This window comes from Microcebus murinus, chromosome 20, assembly GCF_040939455.1.
Source record: "Microcebus murinus isolate Inina chromosome 20, M.murinus_Inina_mat1.0, whole genome shotgun sequence".
Lineage (NCBI taxonomy): Eukaryota > Metazoa > Chordata > Mammalia > Primates > Cheirogaleidae > Microcebus > Microcebus murinus.
The window spans coordinates 25,186,658-25,209,492 of NC_134123.1; the positions used below are offsets into that span (position 1 = coordinate 25,186,658).

Consider the following 22,835-nt stretch of genomic DNA (forward strand, 5'->3'; position numbering starts at 1 on the left):
CTGAAGCTACTTTTTTCTGAAACAGAGTTTGGCTCTGTTGCCCAGGCTAGAGTGTCGTGGCATCAGCCCAGCTCACAGCAACCTCAAACTCCTGAGCTCAAGCGATCCTCCTGCCTCAGCCTCCCGGGTAGCTGGGACTACAGGCATGTATCACCATGCCTGGCTAATTTCTTTCTATTTTTAGTAGAGACAGGGTCTCGCTCTTGCTCGGGCTGGTCTCAAACTCCTGAGCTCAAGCAATCCTCCTGCCTCGGCCTTCCCAGAGTGCTAGGATTACAGGCTTGAGCCACCGCGCCTGGCCTCAAGCTACTTTTAAATGTCTCTGTAAGATGATACATGTGTGTACATACATACATGTGCACACGTGTCAGCCAGAGGAAGCACTTCATCAGTGAGATGAAGTGAGGGTGGTACAGAAGGCTTTTAAAGAGGTTTCATGGAGATCAAGACGGAGACAGCTGAAGTCAAGGCAGATGGCACAGTTTAAAATGGGAAAGTGTGGGACAGCAAAGTAGGGATCTACAAATTGGGAGAGAGGACAGCTATAACAGCAACAGTCCAAACAGCTATGTACTCCCTGACTGGTGGCCAGATTCTGTCGAAAGGAACTAGACTAGAGGGGCTTTTCAAAAACTCACAGACAGGTAAGGAGTCATTGTGTGGAGGTCAAATATGTGCAGCAAACCTATTGGGAAAAGACATACCTTTCAGGAGACAGCAGAAGGGAAGTGACCTTTGTATACAATTGTGACATTATGTGCCCTAATGCAGGGCACAGATGGAGAAGCCTGTGTGAGGGCTGGATCCTGAACAAGATAGGCTGGGCCTAGGCACATAGTCATAATTTTCCTTGACACATCTGACTTGTTTCTCCATGCTTTGGAGCAAAGCAAAAATAGCAATCTCACATGTGAGAAGAACCCAGCAAGCTTTTGCAGCTTTTGTCTTATCTCTTAGTCTTCAAAGGTGTGAACATTAGCTAAAAAAAATAAATAAATAAAAACAAAAAACCCCCTAACTTATTATGAACCAGCATCATTTATTCTATAGGATTCCAGATCATTTTTCAAACAGGAAGAGGAGACAACTCTGTTATTCCTGTGTCTCAGTGCAGGACCATAACTGAGACCTCACCAGCCACTTGTTGGCTGGCCTGAAATGCTCTATTACCATTTTTAGAATCCTTTATCAGAGTGGATGTGAACAATGTCCTCAAATGTAGCTTGTAAATGATCTTTCTCAGTAATGAGATCCATAACCCCACAACCATCTAGTGTTGACAATGAGGTCTTAGGTTGTCATGAACTCTGACCACACCTTAGAGGCTTGGATTGGGAGACTTGCCGTGAGCTAGTTCTCATACCCCTCAGCTCTGACATCAGCTCATTTCACTCATTGAGGCACTGATGTTTACAGACCATTGATACCATGCCATTTACAGACCAGAAAATGGAGGTATAGGAAACTGCCCTGTGGTCAAGGTCACACAGCCAGTATCATCTGAGCAGGAAATGGATCCCAGTCTTTGGAACCCTACCTTTACCCAAACCTGTTCATGTTACTTAGGCAACACATATCCACATACGTGTGCATGTATGAATACACAAACATGCACACACACACACCAGAAGCAGGCTGTGGGGTTTAATGCTTTATTAATACGAATATGAACGATCTCTGCCACTATTTCCCTCTTCATCAAAGATTTGTTTCTGTCCTCCTTGCTGCTACCCAGAGAATGTCTGACTCTAAGCAGGAAGTTTGGAATTTAAATTTTCTTGAGGAGTATAAAAAAGAAAGTCCTTCAGAATACTCTTTGATAAACCAAAACTTAATGAATTATTGAGGTGGGAGCATATCTCAATTTGACTTTTCTTTGGTAAGAAGAAAACGGCTAAAAGAAAAAAGTTTGCTATTTCAGCAGTAACATATCCTTATTGTCAGCCTTACATGATGTCAGCAGGAATCCCAGTCAGTAGAGAGAGACGTCAAGGGAGGAGCCTGAGCAGAATGCAGAACAAACCACCCAGGACGTGGTGCTCCTTTCACAGTCGGGAGCCCCCTTCCCTAGGTATCCAGGGCAGGGCAGACTGCAGAAAGAGCCTCATGGCCCCAGAAAACTCACACCCTGGCTGGTCAGCTCTTTTCACCACGGCTGGCATGTGCCGGCTCGGACTGGGAAGGGCTGTGCAGCAGAATAAAGGGCAGGCGAGTGAGGTCATCATCTGCACCAGCCTCTCATAGGACCAGCTTTTATTTATTTATTTCAAGACAAACTTTTAAAAGTAAAATGAATGAAACCACGAGATCAAGATACAGACAGAATTTCAAAGTAGAAAAAAAGACCTTGCTGGGAAACAGTCGGTAAGAAACACTGGAAAACATTTCACAGATACACAAGAAGCTCACATTATAAACAGGATTAAGCTGCTATCGATTTTGCCCGTGACATCAAGGTTTCATTTTGCTCAGCCTGAGATCTCGCTCAATTTCAAATTGCCTGTGATCCACTCGATCTAGGAAAGCTTTCCGTTCAATGTACCTAGAAGAAGATGAAAACAATTATTTGTCAGCATAATCCAGTAGGAGAAACTGCCTCCCCTGCACAGTCCCATCCCCCAAGTATAAACCAGGTTACAGTTAGTGAGTACAGAGAACCACAGTCAGTGCCCAGAATGATCACCGTGACTCCTCTGGTAACATCCAAACCACTCACACTGGGACTCAATGAGGATGTTTCTGGTTCAGAAGTGAAAGAAAATATTAATAAAAATAAAAAGGAAAGGGCAACAACTTATCAAAGGGAAAGTATATTAGAGGCTAGGTGGCAGGAAAATGTTGCAAAATTTTTTTTTTTTTTTTTGCCTGCCGGCTCTCTCTCTCTCTGAGTGGGGGTGAAGGACGGGCAAATGTTGCAAATTTATAACAAGACTTTAAGGGAAGAGAAAGAACATGAGTTTAGTCAAGCACAAGTTCAAATCCTAGCTTGGTTACATGTTAGCTGGGCAATGCTGGACAATGACTAAATAACTCTGAGCCTGGTTCTTCTGCACAGCAACACAGTGATGCTTTTAGCTCTTTCCTTCACCTAATCTTCTCTCCTCCCCTTGGTATCTTCCACTCAGTCTGGGACCAGGTTGCTTCTGCTAGGATAACAGGAGAGCCCTTTCCCTGAATTCCTCTAATGGAATGAGATTAAGGGCCTCTGTGGCCTACAGTCCACATCCAGGTTCCCTTAATAGGTAGACACTCTGCCCCTAATCTGGGGCCAGGTTCAGCAAACAAGGTTTCTCTCGTCCTCCCAGGTAGGATGGGAAGGAGTCACAGGCTGAAGCAGGCGCACTTGCCAGGAGGAGACTGGCTGCTTAACGAGACACAGCTGCATCTTAATGCACCTCCATGCCATAAAGTGTGCCAGGATCTGCCTGGCGGGAGGAGATCTCTGCTGCTAATTAATCTATTGAGAGAGCAAAATTGCCATTGAAAATGGGAGACATAAAAAAAAAAAGAAAAAAAGAAAATGGGAGGCATAATTGAATCTCTGCACTAATTTTTCTTTTGTTGCACTGTGGAAAATGTGCGTCTGTCATTATAAGGTCGTTACATTTATAGTGAGAAATGTTACCAGGTTCAGAAACCTGTCTTCCTTTGCTGAGTTCAGGGCCTTGTTTTCCCTCCCAACAGCATCCTGGGAAGCCCAGTCCATCCTATTTGTCCTCCAGCCAGGCCTGTGGCCATGAACCCCAGACCTACAGAGGTCTGGCCAGAAGCATGCAAGCTCTGAGGCCACAGGGCTTGAAGTCTAATTTTTTTTTGAGACAGTATCTCACTATGTTACCCAGGCTAGAGTGCAGTGGTATGATCACAACTCACTGTAACCTCTAACTCATGAGTACAAGTGATCCTCCTGCCTCAGTTTCCCAAGTAGCAGGACTACAGATGTACACAGGAGTTTGAATCTTGACTTGCTGGCTGTGTGACTCTGGGCAAGGCACATATGCCAATCTATTTCTTTATCTGCAAAAAGTAAAGGCTGATCATACCTACTCTGAAGGGCTGTGGTGTGGATTGAATGAAATAGTGTATACACAATGCTGGGCACAAAGCAAGTACTCAATAAAATGGTAGCTAATGTCCTCACCATCATTTTAGGAAGCCAGCTTCACTAGAGTCCTGAGGATGTAGATGGACCACGTCTTGACATACATTATCAGCAACTAGTAACCACCACCTGGTCTGGATCACGGGCTGAGCCGTTGTATCAAAATCGTCAATGAAGCTAGAATGGCTGGAAACACAGAATGGCACAGCCTGCTCTTGGGTTTGATATACACACTCATAGTCAGAGTTGTCAGATTTAATAAGATACAGGATGTCCAGTTAAATTTGAATTTCAGATTTCCTGGCAGACAAGGAAGCTGTAGACCCCTTTTGATTGAGAAAACGGGTACACCCAGGATAGCTAAGTATAGACACACGACAGAACAAACTCACCTTCTGTCTACGATCTATGATTGACCTGTGATTCTTCTGCTAACCAAAATTGCCTGAGGGGTCTCATCCCACCATAGCCGTTCATCCTTCCACCCCAGCCACTGGCCCTGGGGGAGTGTGCTACCATGGGAACCAGTATTTTGCCAGCACTGGGCTTTTTTTTTTTTTTTTGAGACAGAGTCTCACTTTGTTGCTCAGGCTAGAGTGAGTGCTGTGGCATCAGCCTAGCTCACAGCAACCTCAATCTCCTGGGCTCAAGCAATCCTATTGCCTCAGTCTCCCGAGTAGCTGGGACTACAGGCATGTGCCACCATGCTTGGCTAATTTTTTGTATATATATTTTTAGTTGGTCAATTAATTTCTTTCTATTTTTAGTAGAGACAGGGGCTCACTCAGGCTGGTTTCGAACTCCTGACCTTGAGCAATCTGCCCGCCTCGGCCTCCCAGACTGCTAGGATTATAGGCGTGAGCCACCACACCTGGCCAGCACTGGGCTTTAACTGCTCCTCAGAAGTGCCCGCAGAAAATATGGGTGAACCACAGCTTGTGACATTGCTGGGCTGTCATTAGCCCAGGTAAAGAGGAATTTAGGGCATCTTGCAAGAGAGATCTCCCAGTGCGACCTGTCTGGGAGATCAGGCGGAGGAAAGGAGAAGGAAGTATGTGGCTTTGAGCATTTGTGTCTTTTCTTCCTGACTTTTCTTAAACAGGAAGTGATACTTAAATTAGTATGCTCATTGAGCATCAGTAAAGGCCTTGTAGGTTCCTAGAAGCTGTGCCCAGTCTAGCTGACCTTGAGACCATCAAGGGCAAATCCCAGGCTGGGTGCCAGACAGGCAGGTACAGGTGGAGTTCAGGCTGAGGAAAGGCTTCAGACAGCACTGAGGGGCACATGTTCAGGATGCAACTGAATTCTCAAGGCAAACCAGACAAAGGCCATCAAGGCAGGTCTGGTGACTTTATTCCCCCATGCACAACCATCTGCAGCTGCTAACAGGATGCTTGTGACAGCCTTGGTTTACTGCCAAGAGCTGACCACGAACAAAACTATTGGATATGGACTCCCCCACCACCACTGAGAGACAGAAAAGGTGCTGAGGATGAGAGTGGCTCTGACATTTACTATTTGTGTGACTTTGGGCAAGATATTTAATTTCCTATATCTTCTTTTTTTCTTCTCTGTAAAACAGGAATAAAAATTATAATACCCCTCTGACAATAAATGAAACTCTGTGAGGAGTGCTTTGTAAACAATAAAAACAAAAATGGCTATGAAAGCTGTTAATGGGGTATGGGATTCTTTCCGTTTCTGACTAGACTTCATCACTACAGAGCTCAGAGCCCAGGACAACTGGAACAGAGACCAAATGCTCCTGAAATGGGAAGGGCTCATAAGGAAGGCCATCTCCTCCAAGGTGGCCACTGAGCCTCTGGAAGTTCTCAGCACTTTAAGTGGGTCACAGTCCCAGAACAGACCTGTCCGCTGACAAGTGCAGTGGATAGCGCTTGCTCCTTTTCCACCTCGGTGCTTTTCTCGCCTGTGCCCAGCCCTCCTGGGGACCCAGCATGATTCAGCCTAGTCCACTGGGAAGCCTGGCAGTGGAGGGTACGGTGCATCATCCCTTTTTGCTACTATTGCCTTCTGTGGCCCATTTAAGAGGCTCTTTACTTTCTTTAATAAAATATGCTAAGAACCTAGGGATTTTCTAGTTTTTCCTTTCAGAACCAGGTTAGACACAACAGGCTCTGATAGCTTTTTAATCTTTCAACCCAAATTACTTTTTTTTTTTTTTTGAGACAGAGACTTGCTCTGTCACTCCGGCTAGAGGACAATAGCATCATCATAGCTCACTGCAACCTCCAACTCCTGATCTCTAGTGACCCTCCCACCTCAGCTTCCCAGAGTGCCAGGATTACAGGTGTGAACCACTGCACCTGGCCTCAACCCAAATTACTTTAATGCCACCAATTTTCCTGAGATCCAGGCTAATAGAAAGGGAGGGAGAAAAGGAAGAAAAGGACAAGAGAAGGGTAGAAAATGCTACCAGGGAATATGTTGGTACAGGTTGAGCATACCATATCTGAAAAGCTCCAAAATCCAAAACTTTTTGAGCACTGACATGATGCTACAAGTGGAAAATTCCATGCCTGTCACCTTTGCTTTCCAATCGTTCAATGTACAAAAACTTTGTTTCATTATTAAAAATATCGTATAGCTGGGCAAAGTGGCTCAAGCCTGTAATCCCAGAACTTTGGGAGGCTAAGGCAGGAGGATTCATAACTCAGGGAGGCTAGGAGTTCAAGACCAGCCAGCCTGGGCAACATAGTATGACCCCATCTCCACAAATAGTAAAAAAAATTAACCAGGTGTGGTGGCGCACGGCTGTATAGTCCCAGCTACTCGGGAGGCTGAGATGGGAGGATCACCTGAACCCAGGAGTTCAAGGTTACAGTGACCTACGATTGTGCCACTGCACTCCAGCCTAGGCAACAGAGTGAGATACTGTCTCTGAAAAAACAAATAAAAAATTTGTATATGGGGGGAGGGGGGGAAATGGGCATTTATTGAAACCTTAAAATCTGTACCCCCATAATATGCCAGAATAAAAAAAAAAATTAAAAAATTAAAAAAAAAAAAAGCCAAAAAAAAATTTGTATAAAATTATCTTCAGGCTATTAATGTATAAGGCACACATGAAACAAATGAACATTATGCTTACACTTGGGTCCCATCCCCAAGATATCACACAATGTATATGGAAATATTCCAAAATCTTAAGAAGTCCAAAACCCATTTTGGATAAGGGATACACAACTGGTAGCTACTATGTGGACACTCGCCCACTAAAAGGTCCGAGGGCTTTGAGGGTGGGAAGGCCCAATGGTATGCTGACCTCTCTCAAAGCTCAGTCATGTGGTCAGCCTGTGGCTGAAGGTTGGACAGGTCTCCAGCACACTTGGTCAGGAAAAGAGTGAGCATAGGGAGGTTCAGGAAGACTAAAGCAGGCACAATAACTGAGGATTTTCCAGGGCTGCATTTTTACCATGCCGGTGCAAGTAGAGCTAGTGTTTGGTTCCCTAAGTGAGCATTCAAGGAAGCACAGACGTGGATGTAACTGGATAAGCTTCAGTTCCCAGCACCACAAAGCTATGAGCCAGAGAAGCACTCCACAGCTAGAAAAAAGCTCTGGATCGATGTAAGGAGATAGGGACTTTTCTGCCTCAAGAAATGCAATTGAAAGAAGCCATCTGCCCAATACTACACAACTACCCTCCCCTAGAGGATCTAACTTGCAAACATCTCAAGGGCCAGACTGGAAGGGTGGTAATTTTAATTAAGCTTTTTCTCTACCGCTTTCTTCCCAAATCACCTCCAGGTTGTGCTGGTTTTGAAAAAGTGATTCTTGGGGGTCATGGAGATAAGATCCTCAGAGAAAGAAAATTATTTTCTCTGATAACTCCTTCATGCCTCTCCAAATCACAGACATACCTGATTACCAATCACTGAGCTCCATGACCTTCAATTTGACTGGAGAGACAGCAGTGACCCAACACCAAACCCGTATTTCTCTTCATTTCTGTGCAGGGATTCCTTCCTCTAAGCCTGCTGCCTCCACCTTGGCATTGTCAGAAAGCCATGTTGCTCACAATAACACCACCAAGAATCCTATGTGACTGTCTGATGGCTACAGGGAAGACGCGTTCAATGCCCGAGTGCCGTCGGCTGCCTCTGATACTGGAATGCTGCACTGGGCCCTGGAGTGTTGGGATCAGAGGAAAAGCAGCAGCCCTCTGTTGGACAGATGACTGCCCCTGGTATAGGCATTTCAACCAGCTTTGCTGACTGAAAATGACACCTCGATGGAAACATCCTTCTGATATATTATGCCCTTCTTTTCTGAGTGGCTAATTCTAATACTCTAAGGCCACCCAACAAAAGCTATGACTATCTGCTAGCGAGTGGGATGGCTGTTTAGACAGCACAATGATGCAGCACCTGCTCTGAGCTGATGACAGAGCAGGGAACAAGACCCTGCCCTTGATGCTTACCACAGATGGACAAAACACAACACGCATCAGTCGATAACAACTGTGACAACAGAGAAAATCAAATGGGGTGATGTGATTGAGGGTTCCTGGGGTGAAGCTAACTAGAGAGTGCCATCTAAGTTGAGCCCTAAATGACAAACCAGAGCCTCTTAAAGATGAAGCACTAGAGGGGTGGTGAGGCCAGAGGCAGGGGCTGGTGAACATTGATTTGAAGTGGTACTGGAGGGCTTTCAGCAGGGAAGAAATAACCATGGTCTGCACTGTTAAATGATCAGTTTTAGCTACTGGGTGGTGACTGGATGAAAGGGTACTCAGGCAGAAGCAGGGAGCACAGCAGTCTGCGGCTTGTATTGGTGTGATAGGAGTGGGGCTGCACACAGAGGGACGGGCTGAAATATTCTGTGACAGAAGCACCAACTGGACTTGTGGGATGTGAGTGGAAAGAGAGGAAATGGAGGATGGTCCTAGTTTCTCTTTTAACAGTGGGGTGGACAGTGATGGTGCTGTTTCCTGAGAAGTCTGAGGAGGAAGTCAGTGTATGCAGAGTAAGCAAGTATTCAGTTTTGGACGTTAAGTTTTATGTGCACCTTGGACATCCCAATGGAGATATCTACTAACAGCTAATAGGTAAGTCTGGAACTCAGTGGAATGGTCCAGGCATGGGACAGCTTTTTTTTTCAGTCATCAGCAGAAAATAAGAGCTAAATCTTGAAACTAGGGTGCTTTCCTAGGGAGGAAGAAGAGATGGCTGCCCACAGCCCAGCCCTGGGACTTCCCAAGTTTAATAGCCCAGGGAAGGAAGAGAGGCCAGCCAGGGAGACTGGGAGGAGATGCTCCCAAGCTTTACTTCCCACCATTGTGGAAAATATTCCTGAAGAGTTGGCAGGAATACATCAGGAAGGGATTTAAAGGAATAAAGCATCTAGCTTTGCAGGAAGGCCTGAGACTTGGCTTGGTAAGTAATGGCAGGTAGGAGAAATAAAAGTGGGGAGAGGACTGTAGGGGGTGCAGGGGGTTTCTATTCATAAACATGCCAGGCATTTTCCCTAATTTAATTCCAACAATAATCCTGAGAGGTCTATTAAAGAGTTTTGGCTGGGCGCGGTAGCTCACGCCTGTAATCCTAGCACTCTGGGAGGCCGAGGCGGGCAGATTGCTTGAGGTCAGGAGTTCGAAACCAGCCTGAGCAAGAGCGAGACCCCGTCTCTACTATAAATAGAAAGAAATTAATTGGCCAACTAATATATATAGAAAAAATTAGCTGGGCATGGTGGCACGTGACTGTAGTCTCAGCTACTCGGGACTGAGGCAGGAGGATCGCTTGAGCCCCAGAGTTTGAGGTTGCTGTGAGCTAGGCTGACGCCTTGGCACTCATTCTAGCCTGGGCAACAAAGCCAGACTCTGTCTCAAAATAAAATAGAAATAAATTAATTGAACAACTAAAAATATATAGAAAAAAATATCAGCCAGGCATGGTGGCGCATGCCTGTAGCCCCAGCTACTTGGGAGGCTGAGGCAGAAGGATCACTTGAAACCCATAAGTTTGAGGTTGCTGTGAGCTAGGTTGATGCCATGGCACTCTAGCCCGGGCAACTGAGTGAGAATCTATCTCCAAAAAAAAAAGTGTCTACTTTATAGATGAAGAAACTGGGGCTAGTCCTCATGGTATGGTGGTAGAGCCAAGATCTGAATGCACTTTCAATTCAGTTTACTATAAAACATAAACGTGTACAGAAGAGTGCATAAGATGGGCAAGGCAAAAGAATTATTTTAAAGTAAGTACCCATGTGGCCATCACTGGGTCAGAGGAAGGCAGCTGCCAGCCTGGAGAAGGGCCCTGTGTAGTTCTTCCCCCAGCATGTGCAGCCCACTCAGGAGAAAGCTCATTCAGGATCGGCGTCCTTATTTCCTTACTTTCCTTTCAAGTTTTTGTTTCCTCAACATTAAAATTTAGTTGTACCTATTTTTGAATTTGACATAAATAAAATTATACTGTATATATTCTTTTGTGACTTGCTTCTTTCACAAGTTGACTTAATATACACATTGGTTTTGCCTGTTTTTGACCTTCATATAAATAGAATCATACATTCCATTTCCAAATAATCATCCTTTGTGCTACTGTTACTGCAATTTATCCATATCCATTCCTACTGTGTGAACATACCACACTATCTCTATTACACTGCTGATAGTCTAGTTTTGGGATATTACTTTTGTTCTCACATGTGTCTTTTGGAGAACATATAACTGAATTTCCGTTGGGAATAAAGCTAGGAGTGGAATTGCTGAGTCAGAGGGAATAGCTATGTGTACTTTCAGTAGATAATGCCAAATGGTACATTCCAATTTAAATTGCTGTGCCTTCTAGATAAATTAGATATTTTTATCATTATGAGGATAACTAAGAAAAAAGTTTTTGGTTAACTTAAAAAAAAAAAAAAAAAAAAAAAAAAAGCATTCCACTTTTCTCTCTCCATTACTTTGGCAGTTATACATTCTGCTTCTATTCTAGAAAGTTTATTTTATTTTATTTTTTTTATTTTACTATTTTATTTTATTTTTTGGAGACAGAGTCTCACTCCATCGGCCAGGCTTGAGATACTCTAAATATTCCCTCGGAGTAACCTCCCCCCAGGTGACGCCTTTGCTCTTGTTGGCACCTGTATAAGAGAAACTGGGGCCTGAGCTGTCTCTGCCCAAAGAGCCCTTATGGCTTTTGTTATTGTGCTTCTCTCTCTTCAACATTGTGCACTGGACACACTTCTCAACACAAATCTTCTTGCCCTTCTTGACATCACTTTGAAGTAGCCTGTTCAGCAGTGTGTATGTGCACTGGAAAGCAACTGGTTGTCTGGTTCTCACCTTTAATATTTTTTTTTAAGTGATGGGCGTCTCACTATGTTGTGCCAGGCTGGACTCAAACTTGTGGGTTCAAACGATTCTCCCACCTCATCCTCCCAAATAGCTCAGGCTACAAGTGTAAGCCACCGCTCCCAACTTATCCCTCTAGAATTTAGGTCTTGTGGTCTAGTGATTCTCAACCTTGGCTGTGCAAGAAAATCACCTAAGGAATAAAATTTAAAGATATAGATATTTGTGACCTTTCTGTTCTTGACTCTTGATTCAGGAGCTCTGTACAAAGGTAGACTTGTCACCTGTACTTTGGAAAATTTGCCCAGGGGATTTGCATGCTCAGTCAAGGTAAGAACCAGAGCTGCAGTCTCTTCCTGGCCCAGAGGTTGGGCTCCTTTAATCCACCTGCAGGAGCTAGACAAGAACGGTGAGTGGAGGTGTGAGGATGGGCACTGAAGAAGGTAGGTGAGAAGGGCCAAGGCAGAGCACGGAAGTCATCAGATCTGCACTGGAAAAACACAATCACATCTGTGGAATCGTCTGGCCCAGGGGGTGGGGGGAGCCTCAGACAGAGGAGGGAAAGGAAGAGCATAAATGTGGCATGCTATTATTTGTTCCCTAACCCAGTTATATGATTTTTCCATTGCCTGAAAAGTTCTCATTGGGCAGATGTTCTTTTTAATCTTGTTTTCTCTTCCAGCCTACATTTTATTAACTCTCTCTTATCTTCAACAGCACCACTTACTTTTATAAGACCTAACTCAAGCAGAGTAAACATTGTCCAACCCATAGAATCAATACCCAGGGAAGCAACAAAGTGTAGTGCACACTGGCAGTTCATCTACTGCCGTAGGTCACTGTGCAAGAGTAGAGAACAGAGGGAGCTATGAGTTACAGATCTGAAGCATAGTGGAGAGGTCTGGGGCAATGTCAGAACCACCCACTATCTCTCTCTCTTTAAGACATAGGGTCTTGCCTTGTTGCTGGAATGCAGTGTTGCAATCATAGCTCACTACAGCCTCGAACTCCTGGGCTCAAGTGATCCTCCTGCCTCAGCCTTCTGAGTAGCTGGGATTATAGGTGCATGCCACCACACCCAGCTAATTTTTCTTTTTGTTTTGTAGAGATGGGATCCGCTATGTTGCCCAGGCTGGTTTTGAATTCCTCACCTCAAGCGATTTTCCTGCCTCGGCCTCTCAAAGTGCTAGGGTTACAGGCGTGAGCCACTGTGTCTGGCAGAGCTGCCCACTCTTGCAAAGATAACACTGACTCTTGCCTGCACTTCATCCTAGGGCTTCCTCAGCTGGCTTTGGCTCCTTCTCCCCTGTCCTGTGGCATTCTGGCTAGAAAGAATGACCTAAAAGTCTGGTAGTTAAATCAGCTCAGAAAGTCATTTAAACTTTTTTTTTTTTTAACATACTGGTCAGCTTCAGCTTCCAAGTTCATTCAAATAATCTTCAAGCCTAATTTAGAAATAGGACACCGAAAATAAATCCCTCACCTGTCTTATAACTTAGCTAATTAACCTGAATTATTTCTACTTAACACAAGCCTTTATGTGACAGGCATTCTGTAAAGTGCTTTATGTATATTACATATATGTAAGTAATATATATGTATTACGTATATTTTTCTTGTGAGATCGTCACAACCACATGGTGAGGGTATCATTACTCCAATTTTATTGGCGAAGGGGCCAAGCCTCAGAGGCACCCAGGGTGCTGCTGGAGGAAAGCTTAATGGTGATAGGCAGGGGCAAGGAGCACCAGGCTGGCTGACGGGCAATGGATGGAACACTTCCTTTCACCATAAGTGGTGAGGAGTGTTGACCTTGAGCCATGGACCAGTAACTTTGTTCCTCAGCTCCTTCTGAAGTCCCTAAATACTTACTAAACACCCTTTCTTTTTTGATTTTTTTGTTTAATCACCAGGAAGACACATATGACAAAGAAGGGATCCTTTTCACAACTGAATAGTTTATAGACAGCCTCTTTGCATTCCAAAGTGAAGGAAGGGTGCAAGGGATGGCCTGGGATGCTGAGGCCCTGGCAAGTCACATAGGCTGTAGCCAAAGCCCCACCCTGAGCCACAATGACATGAACCAAAAAAAAAAAAAAAAAAAAAAAAAAAAATTCCACAATAATGTGGCAACACCTAGCTAGACACTCTGTTTTTGAACCATCTGAGCTAGTCTGGCGTCTCAGAAGGCCAAATGATTCAGATCAGGCCAAGGCTGCTACCAGGAGCCAGATCTGACCACATGAATAAGCTAGGCAACTTCTAGTTCACTGGAGCTGTCACAGCAAATTCAGTTTGGCAGACCTGACTGGCCCCAAGAGAAGTGCTGCTCACACGCCTTCCTTCCCTTTACCACTGACGGGACTCACCCCATAAGGACAGAGCTTCATTGACAAACCAAAGCACTCACACATTTTTCGTTTCACAATGAAAAGCTTCTGCTTGCTTAAACTGGGCAGTTTGTCTGCAATAAACCATTTCCAAGTTCTGAGGACTGTCAAAGGAATAGAATCTACTCCTTCTTACCCCTCTTTCCCTCGATTATGGATGGCCAGTTCTTCACCAATCCCCTCTTCCTCCTTGAAGCTCTCCCAGTCCAATTTGGACTTCTCAAGGGTGCTCATTTTCTGCTTCTTGGTGCCAATTTTCCCCAAAAGGCTGCTCATGCCACTCGATCTTTTTAACCTAAAGAAAGAGAAAACATGAAAGATGTAGCATGTAAAAACTTTGATCTTTTAATTAATGTTTTTTTCTTTTTTCTTTTTCTTTTTTTTTTTTTTTTTGAGACAGAGTCTCGCTTTGTTGTCCAGGCTAGAGTGAGTGCCGTGGCGTCAGCCTAGCTCACAGCAACCTCAAACTCCTGGGCTCGAGCGATCCTTCTGCTTCAGCCTCCCGAGTAGCTGGGACTACAGGCATGTGCCACCATGCCCGGCTAATTTTTTATATATATATATCAGTTGGCCAATTAATTTCTTTCTATTTATAGTAGAGACGGGGTCTCGCTCTTGCTCAGGCTGGTTTTGAACTCCTGACCTTGAGCAATCCGCCTGCCTCGGCCTCCCAGAGAGCTAGGATTATAATGTTTTTTTCTGGTGGGCATGGGGTCCCCTGGAGCCATTTATCTTAGTGGAAGCAGTGTTCATATCTAGGATATTTCCTTCCTGGGGTGGAGAACATTGTAAATGGACCAGAATTTTAATGTGCTTTTCCTGCTTAACACCTCTGACTACTCTCCTAAGTTTCAAACAGGAAATCCTGCCTTCTTCAGACCTCTGTGAGCTCTATGTGGCAAGTCTCTGCTTGCAAGAAGTGGGAAGAACAGCGCGGTTCAGGCACAGCTTTGGAGTCACATAGCCAGGTCCAACTCCCAGCTTAACTGTGTGACTCTAGGCTACTTATTTAAGCGCATGTTCTTTGGTTTCCTAATCAATAAAGTGAATGCTTACTCACAGGCTATGGTTTATCTTATATGCAAAGGGCTAAAACAGCACCTGGCACAGAGTGCAATAAGCATTAGCCACTCTGAGTTACTGTTATCACTTAAGCTCTAAAGCCCCAGAAGGTCTTTTAAAAGAAATCGAACCAGTTACCAGCAGTGATGAGCAAGAAGTCACAGCACTATAAAAGGGTTCTAAAAGCAGTTTCCTTTCAACTCCTGTGACTTGAGTTCTGGTTTTTCCAAGGAGGTGGAAAACATTCCTTACCCTTAAAGCAGGAAACGTACAACCTGTGCTCTACTTGCTGGTGATGCTATCATGGACTGTGGGAGAAACCCCATATGCCCAAATTCAAGCCTTGGCAGGTCAAGGTCAAATGTTTCTGGTTAATGTTACATGTATGAGATAAAATAAGAAAAACAGAATGTAGCTAGTTGGTAAGAAGGTAGTATGAGGGGAAGGTTCAGTGTCTTTATGAAACTAAAACAAGTTATCTACCAGCAAGTAGGAAACTGGACGTTATTTTCTGCCTCACGAAGATATGTAAGAGAGTTAAAAGATTTAAATATTATGAGCTAACATCACAAGGTCTACCAGTAACAATACCTTTCATTGGCCAAGAATGCTTATTCAAGTGCTTTCATAGCCATTTTTTCATCTGATTCTCATTACAGCCTGTGGCAGAGGAACACTGAGTCTCAGAGTTAGAAAAGGGTCATATTTGAGATGATCTAGTATCACCCTGACCCATTTTGAAACCCCATCTCCCTGCTACACAGCACTGGTGAAGGACAACTCACCATCTGTGCCCTGGGGTGAGTCAACAGGCTCTGCTTAAATGCCTCTTCAATGACCTCTTATTGTCCTACAATAAAGTCTAAACTCCTTAACTTGCCAAGTTCTTCCTGATCTTGCCATACCATTATAATCTATGCTCCCAACATACAATCCTGAACTCATAGTTCACCTCTAGCTGCCTCCTTTTCATTCATATAGTCTAGTCTCAGCTTAAAAACCACTTCCTGGCCCGGTGTGCTACTCACGCCTGTAATCCTACTACTCGGGGAAGCCAGAGGCGGGAGGATCGCTCAAGGTCAGTTCGAAACCAGCCTGACCAAGAGCGAGACTCCATCTCTACTAAAAACAGAAAGAAATTAATTGGCCAACTAAAAATATACAGACAAAATTAGCTGGGCATGGTGGCGCATGCCTGTAGTCCAAGCAACTTAGGAGGCTGACACAGAAGGATTACTTGAGCCCAGGAGTTTGAGGATGGTGTGAGCTGGGCTGATGCCACGGCACTCTAGCCACTCTAGCCCGGGTAACTGAGTGAGACTCTGTCTCAAAACAAACAAACAAACAACCCACCCACCCACCCAAAACCACTTCCTGACCAGGTGCAGTGGCTCATACCTTTAATTTCACCACTTTCAGAGGCTGAGGCCACAGGATTGATCACTTGAGGCCAGGAGTTCAAGAACAGCCTGAGCAACACATTTAGACCCCATCTCTACAAAAAATATAAAAATTAGCACCTGTAGTCCTAGCTACTTTGGGAGGCTGAGGTGAGAGGATCGTTTGAACCCAGGAGTTCTAGGCTACAGTGAGTTATGATCATACTCACCTAGCCTGGGCAACAAAGTGAGACTCCTGTCTCTTAAAAAAAAAAACAGTGAAAACAAAAACAACAACAAAACTCCACTTTCTCCAGGCAGTGCTCCTTGAGTCCTCCCCAATCTCTGGATCAGGCGCCCTAGTGGTGCTTCCATGGAGATCCTTCCATACTTCAATTTCTAATCACTGCTAATTTTGGGAAGGGGGTCATTCTTACTTCTCCTGTTGTCCTGGAGCTCACTGTATTCAGGGCCCATGTTTTACTCTTGACTTACCCAATCAATGATCCGCGCTATTCAGTTCTAGTGCTTTTTTTTTGAGACAGAGTCTTGCTCTGTCACCCCAGCTAGAGTGCAGTGGTGTCATCATAGCTCATTGCAACCAAACTCCTGGGCTCAAAGTATAGCCCAAAGACTTGCCCATGGCACATAATCACTATATTTTTAATAAACTAAAGTCCCATGATTTGATAATGGACTTACCCAAATGACATTTTTCTCATGACAAAAAGATTCACCACTACACTTGAACTGACAGACCAGAAAAGTTAGCTCCCAAAGTGGACCAGCATGGATAGGGTTAACACATGTGTACGGAAGCACTATTGACCTTTACTGAGAACTTCAACATACTAAGCCTAGCTCAAGTCTATGCCTCCCTTCTCATAACTTGAATAACCACCCAAATGCAAATTATTTGGAACAAAGATTCTTTGGCAGAGATACATAGTTTCCTTAGAATTGTCATCAGCTTACAAGGCAGGAGTAGACTTTTTTTTTTAATTTTTTTTTTTTAGGGATAACCTATGTTGCCCAGACTGGCTCAAACTCCTAAATTCAAGTGATCATCCTGCCTCAGCCACCGAGTAGCTGACACTACAGGCATGCACCACTGAGACCAGCAGGAATGAGCCATTTGTAGCTCACATGTGAACTATTTTCCAGGGCCATATGAGGGCCTGGACCTGGTATGGAACTCTCTGAGAAATGGGAAGAAATCTTAAGATGGTAATTCCTCCTCATGTGCTGTCTGCCTGGAACCAATGTATGCTTTCAGATATTCTCTGGATTTAGCTGAAATCCGTAAAAATGAAAAGCACAACACAAATCCCTGGGCCAATTTCAACACCCCTCTGTGTAAATCTCTAAGTAATCTCCCCAAAGCCCAAGATCAGACCACTCAAGAAAAGGACTGGAAGCCAGTGGTACATTAGGGAGCTAGTTTAAATCCCATTCACTTCTCAATACTGTATTGACAGTACTCTATGGGATACTGGGCTCAGAAAAGTGGAAAATCAGAAGACAAGTTCCAAATTATCTTAAACATCCTGTGGCTTGAAAAATTGTCAGAACTCTTAAATCTATTATTGAAGATGATTCAGTGCCAGCAAAAACAGTGGCATTTATCAGCAAAAGGTGAAAAGAAAAGCTGGCAAACAGCAACAGCTTCACAGTTTTTATACAAATAGAAAACGATCCGCTATTCAGTTCTAGTGCTCTTTTTTTTTTTTTTTTTTTTTTTTTTTTTTTTTGAGACAGAGTCTTGCTCTGTCACCCCAGCTGGAGTGCAGTGGTGTCATCATAGCTCACTGTAACCAAACTCCTGGGCTCAAGTGATCTTCCTGCCTCAGTCTCTAGAGTAGCTGATTTTTTCTATTTTTTGTAGAGATGGGGGTCTTGCTCTTGCTCAGGCTGGCCTTGTACTCTTGACCTCAAGTGATCTTCCTGCCTGGGCCTCCCAGAGTGCTAGGATTACAGGTGTGAGCCACTGTGCATGGCCAGTTCTATTGTTCTTATGTTAATCCAAGAATGAAAGGCACTTAAATTTGTCTGATTTGATCTTAGCTGCTTTTACATCTTTATAACATGTATATGAAACACACCTGATGATTCTGGTGGCAAAAGTCCTGAATTCTAATCTCTTCTGAAACAATTTATTACAGAAAGCCCTTTCCAACTCTTCCTTCCAAATGTTGCTAAGCACGGAGGTCTGGTCTCTCAGTCAACTGTCAGGAAGAACTAAGCTATTCTAGTTGACTTTGGTTCTATTTAAATGACGTGCTCTTCCTATATAAGATGACATCATCCATTTGTAGTGAATAAAATGTTTTCCCAAAAGCAGTAGAGGTAGTACTCTTAACTGCAGTGTCTTGGTCTCTGTTACTATCGAGGGCATTCTTTTTGAGAAAGTTAACTGGGGATAGGGGCTCTTAAGTGACACTGAAATGGACTTTCTCTCAGGGACAAACGAATTGACCTGCTGGGCAGTTTCGCCACTAGCATCATCAGCAGAGTCTTACATTGAACAGGCAAGTGGCAAGGACAGAAGCCTCTCTGGCCAACAAGGAACCATTCACCTAGATGCATGGATACTCTTCTCAAGGGCCTGGAGCCTGGTACGAATGAGGGTTAAATGACGTGATGTCTGTGGCAAAGAAAAATCCTTCTGACCTGCCAGCAGACCTCTAGGAAATACTTCTCAATTTCCATTCCCCTCTGTCCCACTTCAATGTGGTTTCATCTCCTTCCTTGGGAAAGAGATAATGCCATGGCCCTTCCCACCTCTGCTCCAGCAATTTCCTTCCTGAACCATTCCCATGGTGGGAGACTCATGGCAAGCAGGGAGGGGCATCCCACCCTTTTATAGCAGTTCAGGGGTAACCAACGTTGGGGGCTCTCCAGTAGGAAATGTTTAGTTAATGGAAACTAAGATCACACCTAGGGAGGAGATGCTTTGCCCCTGAGGTTTAAACTGCTGTTGCTTAATTTGCATGATCAGACACAGCTGAGAGAATAATTGACCAACACACACAATTTACATTTCTAAGACAGAATTTTAAAGGAATTATTAAATACAGCTTCTAAGAAAGCCTATAATGACATTTTTCTTTATGTAGATCCCTGGGAGCTCAATGGAGGAAGGCACAGCTTATTTTCCAGATACTGGTTCCATATGTGCTCCCAAAAAATCACAACTACAGAGGCCAAGAAGAGTTGAGGCAGAATCAGGAGCTGGCACTTAAAAATCAATGACCTCTCTCAAGGGGAACTTTGCCTGGTTTTCTGCTGTGGCGGTGCTAAGCCAGTGCAGTCTGTCTGGTCCGCGGGCCAGAGCCACAGGCTCTCATGCACACACCCCCATGCCTCGCCCCCAGATTGCTTCCATCAGGAAAACACAGTTGGACAAACAGCATATCTCTCCAATCAGCCAACAAGACAAACAAAGCACCAGGCACAGAAGGTCCATGTGCCTCAGTGATGGGTTGTCTGGCTAATTGCTGATGAGGAGTTAGCAGTCTTACTTTCTTTCTTTCTTTTTTTTTTTTTTTGAGACAGAGTCTTGCTTTGCTGCCCAGGCTAGAGTGAGTGCCCTGGCATCAGCCTAGCTCACAGCAACCTCAAACTCCTGGGCTCCAGTGTTCCTGCTGCTTCAGCTTCCCGAGTAGCTGGGACTACAGGCATGCACTACCATGCCCGGCTAATTTTTTCTATATATGTTAGTTGGCCAATTAATTTCTTTCTATTTATAGTAGAGATGGGGTCTCACTCTTGCTCAGGCTGATTTCGAACTCCTAACCTCGAGTGATCCGCCCGCCTTGGCCTCCCAGAGTGCTAGGATAACAGGCGTGAGCCACCACGGCTGGCCAGCAGTCTTTCTTAAACATCAGCATTTTGACTTTTCTGTTTTTTTGAGACACAGTCTTGCTTTGTTGCCCAGGCTAGAGTGAGTGCCGCGGCGTCAGCCTAGCTCACAGCAACCTCAAACTCCTGGGCTCAAGCAATTCTACTGCCTCAGCCTTCCTGAGTAGCTGGGACTACAGGCATGTACCACCATGCCTGGATAATTTTTTCTGTATATATTAGTTGCCCAATTAATTTCTTTCTATTTATAGTAGAGACGGGGTCTTGCTCTTGCTCAGGCTGGTTTCGAACTCCTGACTTCGAGCAATCTGCCCGCCTCGGCCTCCCAGAGTGCTAGGATTACAGGCGTGAGCCACCACGCCCGCCCTTGACTTTTCTTTAACTTTCAGGTTTCTTTTTCCTCCTAGGCACGTCTCTGTCTTCACATGAAAAAAATCTAAGTGTGTCAACATAAAATAAACTTTATGTTCTTGGATACCTCCCATGTTGAAGCCCAGGTTAAAGTTTCAGGACATGGGGGTAACCTTAGACTAGAAATAATTCCTTTAGTCTTACAGCATAGAGACTTTACTTAAAATGGGTTATGCCTGCCCCTTTCTAGAAATGGGTAGGCACATTCACCCCAATGGCTTTAAGTGCAACTCACATGAGCTGAATATATTTTGCAAAATTATTCCTCTTCCTTTCCAAACTTCTCACTGAGACTAAATAAGCATGCTAAATTCCAAATGAGAAAGACATGGACAGCGGACACAGCTATGATTCCACACACCTCAAAGTTGGAGGGGAGTGTGCTTTATGGTCCTTTGATTAGATGAGGCTAAACTGGTAAATAAGGTCATTTTTCAGCACTTGGTGCTCTGCTGGGCCATGACTTTCAAATCTATTATCTCAGTGGCACCTGCAACTTTACTTGCTCACTCAGTTGCCAGGGCAGCATCTCTGACATCCTAGAGCAGGCATCCTCAAACGGCGGGCTATGTGCAGGTATTTTTGCCCGTTTGTTTTTTTACTTCAAAATAAGATATGTGCAGTGTGCATAGGAATTTGTTCATAGTTTTTTTTAAACTATAGTCTGGCCCTCCAATGGTCTGAGGGACAGTGAACTGGCCCCCTGTTTAAAAAGCCTGAGGAGGACCCCTGCCCTAGAGGCCACAATTCTGCTAAGCTCAATGGGCAACTTAATGAGACTTGGACCCCAACCTGCCCCTTCTCCTCCTGGGACAGCTCCGACCTCTCCTCAAAAAGCAAGGATAAACTATCACCACCATTAGCAGCTTTCCCCTTGTCATGCTGCCCCTCACAATACAGGATTTAAAGAGCCCTTGGGAAGCAATGATCTCCATAAGGATGATCACAAGAAGGAGTTAATTTAAGCATGAGCCCAAGATGTCACTTTGCTAAGGCAGTACCATAGATTTCAACAAAGAATATTTGTTCCCATGTATTTTGGTACAAAAAGCAGGAAACTTTCTTTTTACTGCATGCAGGAAATGGTTTTCATAGATGTAAACCACAGCTGAGCCATCTGTAAACCACAATATTGTAGTTTCTCTTTCATAAAAGGAAGATTTTTACCCACAGCATCAGTGACCACCAAAATTCCCATATTTCATCTCTAAAGCAAGAGAAAACAGTAAGTAGAGTCTCTTTCTTTAACCTGCCAGCCAGGGGTTGCTAAAGTAGCCTTTTCACTCAGAAATGTAGATTGTCCTCCAAGGTTCCTGTCACCCATCCCTACGGCTAGGTGATGGACAAACCCTTGAACAAACAATCTCTTTGCATTCTGGGACCCCCATTCAGAGCATGTGCTTCTGTGACCATGACCCACAATGGATCACAAGAGAAAATGTATAACCATGGGTCATGGCCAAAAAGTCAGGACTGTGCCAGGCACAGACTGAGGGAATACTAACATAAAAAAAATCAAGTATGATCCACTAAAGGCAGACTACTCAGTTCTTTGATTTGTCCTTCTATATAAGCCATTTACTCAGGGAAACGTGGTGCCACCATCTCCCTGGTGTGAGAGTAAGGCTCCTCATCTCGAAGGTGGCAGAACAGACTGTGAGAGTCTGTGATTAACACGCTCTCCTGGGGGAGCAGGGTTTTGTGATGCCCTCTCATTCACCACGAGGCTCAGCTGTGTGAACATGTTCATTGTTCTTATTGACCAAATGAAGGATGGGGGCTCAGACCAGGGGACACCGATGGTCTCATCTGAATGATACAACTAAAAGGAGGGGCACTCATGCAAAAAACAGAACAAAATCCAAATCGTGACCCCAGTCACACTGACAAAATTTCTCTTCAAAATGAAGATAATCGGAAATATCCCAAATATAAGCTACTAAATTTATCTGTATTCTGAAAGTTGCTGGAAAATCTGATGATCAGCCATTTCTTATTTGCAGCTAATACTTGTTGACGGCTTTCATTGGGATAGAATTCACATTGTAAAGAATCTACCCATTTAAAATGTACAAACTCAGTGGTTTTTAGTATATTCATTACCATCGGCTAATTTTAGATAATTTTGCCATCTTTGCCCCAAAACTCCTCAAACACAGTGGTAGTCACTCCTTATTCCCCCCAGCTCTAGGCAACCTCCAATCTAATTTCCGCCTCCACAGATTTGCCTATCTCTCAGTGAATACTTTAAACCTGCAGTCCCCAATTCCTGGGCCGTGGCACCAGTCCCATGCTGAGCTCTGCAACTGCTCCC

General features: G+C 44.3%; 1 protein-coding gene across 2 annotated transcripts in view; it reads right to left on the bottom strand.

Annotated features, from left to right (window-relative positions):
- Positions 1-2,213: 2,213 nt before the first annotated feature.
- Positions 2,214-22,835, bottom strand: part of CFDP1 (craniofacial development protein 1) — a 100,587-nt gene continuing 79,965 nt past the window's right edge. Inside the window, exons 6-8 of one of the 2 annotated variants that reach the window (XM_012772515.2) lie at positions 13,945-14,103; positions 4,142-4,288; positions 2,214-2,542 (exon numbers count right to left, since the gene is read on the bottom strand). In XM_012772515.2, the coding sequence (XP_012627969.2) occupies positions 4,144-4,288; positions 13,945-14,103 (304 nt within the window). In that variant the 3' untranslated portion in view covers positions 2,214-2,542; positions 4,142-4,143. The remainder of the gene's footprint in view (positions 2,543-4,141; positions 4,289-13,944; positions 14,104-22,835) is intronic. The other variant, XM_012772516.2, reaches the window with a different exon arrangement.